We start from the raw sequence: 11,042 nt of genomic DNA on the forward strand, positions 1-11,042 counted from the left end.
GATTAAATTTGTGAAGCGGTGTATTGTAAACCAACAATCCTTTCCTAAACCTCGCCATGAAAATCGTGTTACTTGAACATAAGCAACTGTCTGTGATGCTTAAACCCAACCACACAGCAAGTAAAACAAAAAATTAATACAGTGGAAAAGAAATGGAATTAAACCAATTGCCCCAAAATGGTCTTAAACGTATGTCTTTAATTGTTCGGTCAATTCCTTAAACCTAACCAGAAAAGTTATTTGCCTAGACCTAAACAATAGTTGTCTAGGGCTAACCAAACAACTCGGCCCTCAGTTGGCTTGTTGCCCTTAAGAGGATGTTTATTAATATTGTGTCAGCCAGCATGTCAGGGCACCAACACCAAAGAGGAACCTCGTGTGTATCTCAGAGCTTGCTGCCCAGCAAATGAGAAAAGGCTGCTTTTTTTATCAGGGAAACACTCAGTTGTGGAAGGGAGGTGCATGGCAACTGGAGACGGATGAGATAAAGCCACTGACTTTTTGATTGGTGCCAGACTTGCACAACCTCCTGAGCCACAGCTTCCACGCTGCACAATATGGATATTTCTAGTTGTGTTTTCCATCTTTGGTGCTCTTTCTCGATGCTGTTGCCACTGTATCAAAGGGTAACATCTGCACCACCCGTGTCCTTCTTCAGTGTCTGAATATGTGTGGGACATTCATTGTTCAATACATTTTGCACAGCAAGTTCAAGTCCCGGTCAGGAGGAGTAAATCTTTGGGTGGCTGGTGTTTATTGAGAACCCTGAGAGTCTCCTCTGACCTTTGTGTGTGTGTGGTGATGACATGTATGTTTCTGTGGGTCAGTGAGTCTATGTATATGTTTATAGCAATTGACAAGCAGAAGAGGGTGTGTGTGTGTGTGTGTGTGTGTGTGTGTGTGTGTGTGTGTGTGTGTGTGTGTGTGTGTGTGTGTGTGTTTGTAGGTGTGTTTGAGGAATGGGGAAGGGTGGTTGCAGTAGCTTAGCCAGGTTTGGATGATTGGGTTGAGGATTAGATGGATTCAGAGGCAGACACGTCTGTTTACTCCTCAAAGAAGGCTTATAATAGGCTGATTGGCAAGGTTGATTACACTCACTCACACACGTTCATTCAAACCCCCATATGTTGATTAGCTTGTTTCCTTTGTAATACCCACCATCTCCTTTGCTAAATTCAGATGTAAAGTCCGCCTCCCTCTGCCGCTCAAACACAGCTCCCATTAGGACTCAGAGAGCTTGCAATCAGAGAAGGTGTGTAACTAAACCCCAGCACAGGCAGGTAAGGGGAGCCGCACTCAGGCAGGTACGCCAAAAGCACAGGGAGTGCTCTGGTTACCCGGCGCTGTTTATGGGAGCATTGTTTCTATTACTTCTATTTAAGTGTGACAAAAAAAGTTGAAGCGCAGATCTCAGAATAAGGTGTAGAGGAAGAGAAAGGCAGGATTACTCAAATGGCAGGTTAGAGAAAGGCAGTGAGAGAGAAGGAGAGAATGGGAGGAAAAAGCGACAGAGAGAGGCTTAAGATAACAAAGGCAAGCACCTTTTGTTGCTGGGTTCAGTTGTGGTGGACGGCTTACGTTTGAAGAAAGAGTGAAGGAGTCCTTCAGTGCACAGCCATGAAAATTTCTAGGACCACTGAGAATGTTCTTCTTCGCTGATCAAACCTGCATCTGACAAACGAGGAACCTGAACTTCGAGGAAGGTGAACAGGAGGGTCAAGGTATTTGATGTGATTGATCCAAACAGGCAAAGGAGCAGGCAAAGGAGGGGCAAACACAAAACCCACGAGGAGTATAGTCTGTGGGGAAACAAGTGATTGAGCCTTCAGGGTGAATAACAAGTCATGCAAGAACAGGGGTGAAGCTGTTCAACAGAAGAGAAAGAGGGAGAGGGCAGGCTGCAGAAGCGGGTCTGAGCAGTCCAGAGCAAAATTAGTCTACAGTGAAACAGGGGCTGACACCAGACTGAACAGAGATCAAGGCTGACTCAAGTCTTTGCTGCCTCTAACCTGATTAGGGAGAACAGTTGCTGTATTGGAGGTGAGCTGGGAGACACGATCAGCAGAGAGTAAGAGCCAGCTAGAGTGGAAGAAAAAGAGAAAGAATTACAAGAGGACGCCTGGTGAAAGAAGCCTCTTAAATCTGGGAGCTGGAATTAGAGCCGCAGGAACTGCATAGGGGAAGCCACAAAACCGCAGTAAGTAAATTAGGAGCCTGTGGCTGGAAAAATGTATAATGAAGCCATGGGCGGGGGATGGAATTTGTGGTTTTGAGAGTGCTTTAAATACTGTAACTAAATGAATTGATTTCCTGCTTTTACAACTTGTGCATTTCATCTATTGCCATGACATCACCTCTTACCTTAGTCCCCTTTATTTAATCATACCCCTAACATCTGCTTTCCATGTCACCCCTGTATCTCCCCCAATCCTTGCTTCTTGTTCTCCTGTCAATCCATCTTTCCAAATCCTCAGGTAAAGATGCCTGCTAATGGAAACAGTCCCTTGAAGTTGCAGTTTGGTTTAATCAATCGTGAGGGTCGCTACCTCACTGCTGAGTCCTTTGGTTTCAAGGTACAAAAATCTTGCTGTGGTTCTACACTGCCTATGGACCTGTATATGGTCACAAAACTTTAAACAAAGGGCATGACATGACATGACAATTCAAGCCAAGTTATACGTTGTGCAAAATATATTTGAGTGACACCCTTCTTGTTTCTCAGGTGAATGCATCAGCTCCCAGCCTAAAGAAGAAGCAGATATGGACTCTAGAGCAGGACTCCCAAGACACCCAGGTGGTGTATTTTCGCAGTCACCTTGGACGCTACCTGGCCTCTGATAAGGATGGCAAAGTCACCTGTGAGGCTGATGGTCGCAATTCAGACTGCCGCTTTCTTATTGTGGCTCAGTCAGATGGCCGCTGGGCCCTGCAATCTGAGCAGTACCTCCGTTTCTTCGGTGGCTCTCGGGACTACCTGTCCTGCTTCGCTCAGATAATCACAGATGCTGAGCTGTGGGCGGTGCATCTGGCTCTGCATCCGCAGGCCAACCTGCTGTCCGTGGCCCGTAAGCGTTATGCCCACCTCTCCATGGAGGATGGGGAGATCGCTGTGGATCTGAACATTCCCTGGGGTGTGGCAGCACTCCTGACCCTTGTCTACCTGGATGGGAAGTACTGCCTGAAAACCTGCGACAGCCGCTTTCTCAGCAACGATGGAAAGCTGTTGACGCAGAGTGGGAGGACCACGGCGTACACGCTTGAGCTGAAGTGTGGGAAGCTTGCCTTTAAAGATTGTGAGGGGAAATATTTGTCTCCCATGGGGCCTACAGGGACACTTAGGTCTGGACGGTGCTCCAAGCCAGGCAAAGATGAACTGTTTGACTTGGAGGAAAGCCACCCGCAGGTGGTCCTGATAGCAGCTAATGGCCGCTATGTCTCCATAAGACAAGGTAAGGAAACAAAGACACGTCAGCAGAATATTTTACACTCAGAAATCAGATTTCTATTTATTAAATCTTTGCATGCATGGACAAGCTGTTCCTCTGGTAGTTTTCTAGTCTCCCTAAAACCTTCCACAGAATCCCAAACAGCTGATTAAATGGATAGAGGTTGACCTTAAGTGCCAATGAGGGTGGTCACATGAGATTTTGCTGACAGAGGCTGACCTGCTCACATACATAATGAAGCAGAAATTGACAGCTGATAAGGGGTGCATAGTAATTACGGGTATTGTAGTCTGCACATCAGCATGCATTTACATCCCAGTGAACTGTTGCTTCTTCCCAGGAAAACAAGATAGATGAGGCTGAAACAGGAGAGCATCAGCCTCATCTGGGACACCAGAGAGGAATGTTGTGTTTAAGGGCTGTGACTGATTTAGATGCTGTGTTAAGTTACACTCAAATTAAACTCAAATAACATTTATTTTTCATCCATATTGGCAAAAACTACAAAGTGCAATTAGTTTCAGTGAATATGCTTTCATTTGTTTGTCAAATAAAGTGTAATTTAAACTGGAAAAGATAACGATATTGAATAAGAAAGGTTCAGAAAATGTGCATTTTTTCATTTTCTGTAACCTAACATGGCGATCTTTCTAAAAAAAAACTTTCATTCCTTCTCAAAAGCACCTCTTGGCATTGTTGGGTAATGGTTTTAATCCTGTCTATTACTGACCCATAAGCTTACTGAGACAGCTGCTTGGAACCAATATGCTGTAAAGTAATGTTCTGTTGTGCTATATTATGCATTTACTCCTCAGTCTTGTGATGGGGCGGTTACGTGGGGTTATTTGATCAGCACGCAGGCATGACATCACAGTGCAGGATGATGGACTTCTCAGTAATTTCCTCTCCCTGACCCTAACTAGGCTGAATTTCTTTGATCAGTGCAAAAACTAGACCAGTCCTATCTGTCAGAGTCATATTACATCTAACCAGAGGTGCAGTGGAGGGACTTATGTTGCATTTCAGTTGCTGATGGTGAAACGGGCCTGCTGGTCTGATTTAAAACTGGATTTGGGATAGATTAGCACACACCAACGGTGCTTGTCAGCATACTAGGTCATGACAGCCATCCAGAGGCTGCAGATTCTTGTCTGCAGGCTTGAGTTACTTCAACCCTGGGTGCTGTAACTGAACCTCTCTCAGCTCATTGTTCCTGGTCAGCAGTGGGGGCTGCATTCAGGAATCAAACTTTCGGGAGCACATTAAACTGATTGGTTGAAGGGGAAACAAGCAATTAGTTGGACTATAAAGTATACATACATATACTAGAATACTATATAAGGTTGCACATGTGCATTTGTCCTCACACACTGACAAATATTTGCAGCATACTGCCTTTCATCCTGTTTTTCTCTTCATACACTTTCTCAGCACAAACAAAAGCTTTATCCTCCTCCTCGAAGATCACAACCACACCGTCCTGCTGTGGTGAGTGGTGAGTTGTGTTGAATTATTGATGAAGTTGGCCCCTGTTCCTGGAGGGTTTGGGGGAGTCTGCTTTCAGAAACCCAAGCTGCCTCTTACCTGCAGCCAAAACTTCTGCCCCACCAGGTCCAGCTCTAAAACAACGAATCTAAGCCGCTATTCTAAGCCACAGTCAGTGTTGTGTGCTACTAAAAATTGAGAAAACACAGAGAAATTTAGTAACATGTGTGACTGGGATGCAGCTGTAGAGGATACAGCTCCCAAAAGACTATAGGACAATAGGAGTATGTGTAGATGCAGGTGGGTTCTTTGTCTTCATGTGTGTCCTCATAAATTAGCGTCTTTGTTTAGGCTCCATTTGTTGCAGAGCAGCACTGCAGTAAAAGACTCAGCGATAGAAGAGAGTCAAACCACAAACTTAGGTGTGAAAGAGTAAAATGTACTGAAATGCAGTATTTCTGTCCACTCAGAATTGTTCTTTATTGAATGTGGTGTGAAAGTGTGTGTGTAATAGCATGCCACGTTGGTGTATAATTATGTATCTCATCTCTGTGCTCTAAGGGTCTACATGGTCCACTCTGCACTGAATGTGAAGATGAGATAATTGTCCTATGAAACAAACTGTCTTTTAACGCATGAATACATAAGTGGAAAAAATGAATTACCTTTTTTTTTTTTTTTTAAAAAACGCTTAAAATGCAGATGTAAAGGATTTAGGATTGGGAGAAACAGGAAAATAAGCGGCAGAGGAATAGTGGCATCAGCTTACTATCAATAATTGATGTCAGAGCCATTTATCATTGATGGATTACATAGGCCTGCCCCGCTTGAAGACCTGTTGGTAGGACAATGCCAGGAAGTAGAGCTTGATCCGGGATTTGATCTAAATTAGGTACTGTTGTAGCTATGTGTGTGTCGTCCAGAAGCACTAAGATGTGTACAGATACATTTAATGTGCTCATAGTTTACCAGTGATAATGGAGTGATGATGCCATCTTGTTTCTTTTGCTTGACCTACGAACGTGTCGCAGTTGTTCGTCAACAATGCTGTTGATATCAACAGATTGCCAGCTTGGATTTCGGCATGTCCAATCTCTTTGTCCTGTTTTCCATTTCCTCCTTTTCCTCCATCCATCTCTCCTCCTTCTGTCTCTTCTTTTTTCATCTATCAGATAGCGACTGTGAGGTCCCAGCTGAGCTCTGTCTGAGGATCATTTCTGGGTTGAATTAGTGTGAAATGGACACATGGAATAGGCAGACAAAGCATGACATTGAGAGAGAATGAGAGTGATAGCCCCCCCCCTCCAGCATAGCTGTAGAGCTGAGGAGCTTAAATGTATGCTTCAGATGCACTTAAGATCAATGATAATTTAACCAGCTGTAAGACCTCATGATACCTAGTTTATCGGGTGTGAATAAAATGTGATTAAAGCATCCAAGTAGCTCAGTAAGCATGACATCTTTGTTGCGTATCATCCCCTTTATTTTTTACCTCCAATTTATCTCTGCAGGAAGCAAAATGCCCAATAACAACGTTAAAACAGATGGGATTAACAGTCATGTCCATGAGCTGAATGCTGAACAACGTGCATTAAAATCTGTGTTATTTTTTTTCTTTTTAATTGAAAAACAACAAACAAAATTACTGTCTTTTCTTCAGGCACTTCAGACTGGCATGTTCATGTGCACTTGCATTATGCAGATATAATTCATACGCATGTATCCATCAGTAATCGTAGGCTGGATTTATTTTTGCCTAATGCTGTATTTTCATGCATGTGATACCTTGCGATTAGAGTATCTATTCTGCATATATTCAGAAATAAACATTAAGTCTGCAAGACACAAAGCACCAATGAAGGGGCAGTGTAAGGTAAGTAAAGAGTAATAAAGCAGAGTAACAGCAAACTGCTCTACTGACTAGCTCCCTGTGTGTTGTTCGGTGGAAAAATCAGCTGGCAAACCTATGAGTCATGCAAACCAGAAAAAAAAATCAACCAACAAAGCATCATGGCTAGATCTGAATAATACTGAGTAAGTTTACATGACATGTGAGAAAAAAATTAATCATTGCAAAAGGTCAGAAAAATACAGAACTTTTACAATGAAATGGATGTAGAAAATGGATGGATGTTAGTCCGACCCAAGTCGTTCGAAATCTAACCTCTCAAGGCTGTACTAACACTCGCAAATAATGTAGTTGGGCATCAACCCAGTCTGTATGTATGCATGTCCTATACAAAGATGCTCTGATTTACATATTTTTGTTTGTTTTTCTTGTTAGATAGCTAAATGAGTCAGATATTGTGACTGAAAAGAAGCCCTTTACGACTAGGTGTCAACTCGCTAAAACTTAAAGCATGTTCGAACCGTTGCTCCAATAAAATCCTGATTTTATTATAAAGAAGCAGAATGTCTTAAATGTTTCCTCATACAGTCCACAGCTATGCATTTATTTGGAAAATTAGGTGTTAAAGATTCCTTTTAACATGGACACCCCTCGGCATAATTTCAAATGGCTGAATGAAGCGTTAGGGTAGCTCGTCTCGTCTGGTCTTTGACTTTTTCTTCAGCTCGGTGAGCACAGTTTAAGGGGAAACCATTTTCCACAATCTTTCTTTACCTTTCAAATCACTTGCACAGTTCTGCTGACACTTCAAAATGACCACTACTCAGATTTCACTCTTTTTTTACATTTCTGCTTGAAAGCACTGTATGTCCACAAGAGTTTGGGTGTTTGTCCAAGAAGTAAATGAAAGGAGGATCTTTTATGTAAATTGAGGCTACTCTGAGTTCTATGATATGTCTCGATCTATATAGCCAGTTGATACCGTGTAGTACCATTGTAGTCCTGTTCGATCGTTCATTGTTCCTTTAGCTTAAGATTTGAGAGGAATTGATAATTATCCGCACATCCTGCTAAGCGTGGCCCATGAAATCCTCTGGTTGTTTCCTGTTTTTTCTTTATTCTTTTATTGAGGAGATTGAGGGATTGGACGGGTAGTACTTGAAAGCGGATTATATCAGAGCCTAGCTGTGAAGAGGGCAGATAGATAGGGCTGAGGGTTGAGTAATGGTGTGGGTTGGGGTTTTAAGGGCATCTGGGGTATGGAGGGAGATGTGGGGGAGGGGAAAAGGTAACATGGCTGTCCAGAGAAAAGAGCAGAAAGAGATAAAAGACACAGAGATTAGTGTTGCTAAAGGATTAAGGAAATGTATTGAGGATATTTAGAGAAGCATCTAATTAAGGATTTGGCCATCTGCAGTCTGTGTTTTCATTGTGTGGCAGACAAGCGTTTTTTCCATCTGCAGTTATGACAGTGCTCGGACCTGTTGACAATAATATAGTGGTTTGTCTCGTTGCCTGTAAAACAAAAATAAGAAAACTGTAAAACAAAAAATAAAAAGGAAACAATCTAAACGAAATTGGTAAAGCCCTGAGAAAAAGATCATTAGTAAGGCTGACTGTTTGTTTCTAAAGCAGGATATCACACCATCTAACTAAGCATACACAGAGGGGGGTCAGTGTTTGTTTGCTGATGTGAGAATGTGATTCTCGCGTGTATGCTTCTCACAAGTGGTCCAGCTTCATGCACAAGCAACAGAAATGCTAAGATAACTGCTTTCTGGAGGTTTCAGGAAAATATTTGTCAAAATCAGGTGTGATTTATGTTTAGGTGTTGAGTGGTGACAGCGGAAGTGACACAAAGCTTGTTAGCGAGAGCGGTGTCTTGTGTATTAATGATTACACAATGATAAAGTTTCAGTTCATGTCTACCCTTTTTTTAGGCTGCGTGGTGGTGTGCAGGCAAGAAGGTGCCTGGGTGGAGAGGTTCTTTGTGGCATTTGCATGTTCTCTCAGAGCATGCGTGGGTTCACTTCTGGTGCTTCACCATCCTCCCAAAGTCCCAAAACACCCCTGCCGGATTAATAAGTGATTCTGAATTAACCATAGAAGTGTGAATGTGTTTTTTATCTGTGGTTTGGCCCTGTGAAGGACTGGCGACCCGTCTAGGGTGTAAACTGCCTCTCGCCTAATGGCAGCTGGGATAGGCGGGTCTGTTTAAAGCGCACAGGAGTCAGAACATGATGCATAAATTACAACTGGTAATCAATGTTTTCTTTATAACACATTAAGAGTAGTGGATTTGGTTCCTTGTTGTGTTGATATCGGCAGTGCATGTATCTGTATGTATCCAATTAGTGAGGAGTGAACGGAAAGCATCAAACAGGTCAGGGGAACGTACAAGAGGCATCAGCTCACCAGCACACACCCCCACTCTCACACAGGCAGTAAATGCTCTGGAAGATTTGCTGCTACGTTTTAAACATCTCAAAATTATCTCAGGACTTCAGTTCATCTGTAAAAATCGGGTCTTGTTTGCAGTCCAGAGCCATCTCTGCTTTACTTATCGGCATTACTTACGAGACACATTTCCATGGGGCCTACCTAGTGGCTTGTTTGGCTAGTAGTGGTAACCCACTCAGAACTAAGGCATCGTTTAAAAAGTACACTTAAGCTGCCTGAAATCTGAGTTTTCTTAAAAACTCGCCAACGTCCACAGAAACATACCTTTCTCAGCCTCTGAAGATACGATAAAGATTTTCTAAAAACTGTAAAATGTTTGATGTAAACTACTGAGTGCACCCTCATGTTCATCACTGTTGAAAATAATCTTGGAAATGATGTCAATGACGTGAACAGTGACAAGCCTTACATCAGACTTGGATAATGAAATCTCAGACGTGTCACTGCAGGTCTGAAAGGGAGATAAATGCAAACCAGTTAATTAACATGTTCTTTCCATGCCCCTCTCAGGCGTGAGCCTGGCTGCCAATCAGGAGGATGAGACTGACATGGAGACGTTTCAGATGGAGATTGACAAGGAAACAAAGAAGTGCACATTTCGCACGAGCCAAGGGAACTACTGGGCTCTGGTGGCTCATGGAGGCATCCAGAGCACTGCCACAGAAGTGTGAGTGAATTTTGACACGTGTGCATTCAACACGTGATCGCAATATCTCCTGGAACAACAAAGGGATAAGAAAGTCTCAACTTTTCTCTACTACAGATCAGCAAACACCATGTTTTCAGTGGAGTGGCTCGACCACAAGGTGGCACTAAAAGCTAACAATGGCAAATATGTCTGCACCAAGAAGAATGGCCAGTTACTTGCAATAAGTGATTCTGTGGGTAAGTCTTTCCCTTTTTTTTGCTTCATCCAAACTCTTCAGTCCCAGGTCTCATCTGTTCAGACCCAGACTCTGATCTGCCTTGTGTTGACTCTGGTGATTTCCATCATTTTGCTGTTGTCAGGTGAGGATGAGCAGCTCACCTTGAAACTAATCAACCGACCAATGCTGATCCTGAGAGGGGAGAATGGATTTATCTGCCACCACAAGAACTCTAACACGCTGGACGCGAGCAGATCAGTCTACGACATTTTCACACTGCAATTCAGCAACGGGGCTTACAACATTAAAGGTCAGGATGCACCCGCTCAAACAGACTAATGGAAGGTTTCCATAAGAAAACCACCAAAAGTTGATGAGTTTCTTGCTCCGTCTTTGTTTTCTCCTCACTGGTTTGTCTTTTACGGCACAGGTGTTGACGGCCGGTTCTGGTATGTGAACAGTGCCGGGCTAGTGTGTTCAGATGGTGAGGCCCCGGAGGATTTCACTTTGGAGCTCCTTGAGCATGGCCGCCTCGCAATTCGTGGTAAAAACGGCAGATATTTGCGTGGAGACCAGGGAGGCACGCTCAAAGGAGATGCACTCAGCCTGAGCAGCTCTGCCCTCTGGGAGTATTAACACAAACCAACATTGGTTCAAACCTGAGACTTAACTCTTCGGATTGTTGAGGTGCTCCACCACTAATCATCATTCCAACATTGATGAGTAATCAGTTTAATGGCACTGTTCCCTCTCTGCCCTTCCTTCTGCTGCAAAAAGGACTGACATGTCAAGAGACCTCTTGATGAAGTGAACAGTATTCTGAGTTAGATCTCAAACCGTGAGATTAGTGAGAGTTTTGTGTTGTTCCTTTCGATTTTTGTTCAATAGACATCTGGTGCAAGCATGAGTTAGAAATAAAGGCATGCAGTCCAACAT

General features: G+C 43.2%; 1 protein-coding gene across 2 annotated transcripts; it reads left to right on the forward strand.

Moving 5' to 3' along the window:
- Positions 1 to 2,480: 2,480 nt before the first annotated feature.
- On the forward strand, positions 2,481 to 10,820 carry fscn2b (fascin actin-bundling protein 2b, retinal). 2 transcript variants are annotated; one of them, XM_075457653.1, is made up of 6 exons: positions 2,481 to 2,573; positions 2,723 to 3,449; positions 9,751 to 9,907; positions 10,004 to 10,125; positions 10,249 to 10,416; positions 10,537 to 10,820. In XM_075457653.1, the coding sequence occupies exons 1-6, from the start codon at positions 2,481 to 2,483 to the stop codon at positions 10,740 to 10,742; spliced, it is 1,473 nt and encodes a 490-aa protein (XP_075313768.1). In that variant the 3' UTR covers positions 10,743 to 10,820. The 2 variants fall into 2 exon arrangements, with proteins under 2 accessions (XP_075313768.1, XP_075313767.1); XM_075457652.1 differs by having other exon boundaries at positions 10,004 to 10,416.
- Positions 10,821 to 11,042: the final 222 nt, after the last annotated feature.

This window comes from Odontesthes bonariensis, chromosome 23 (genome assembly GCF_027942865.1).
Source record: "Odontesthes bonariensis isolate fOdoBon6 chromosome 23, fOdoBon6.hap1, whole genome shotgun sequence".
Classification (NCBI taxonomy): Eukaryota; Metazoa; Chordata; class Actinopteri; order Atheriniformes; family Atherinopsidae; genus Odontesthes; species Odontesthes bonariensis.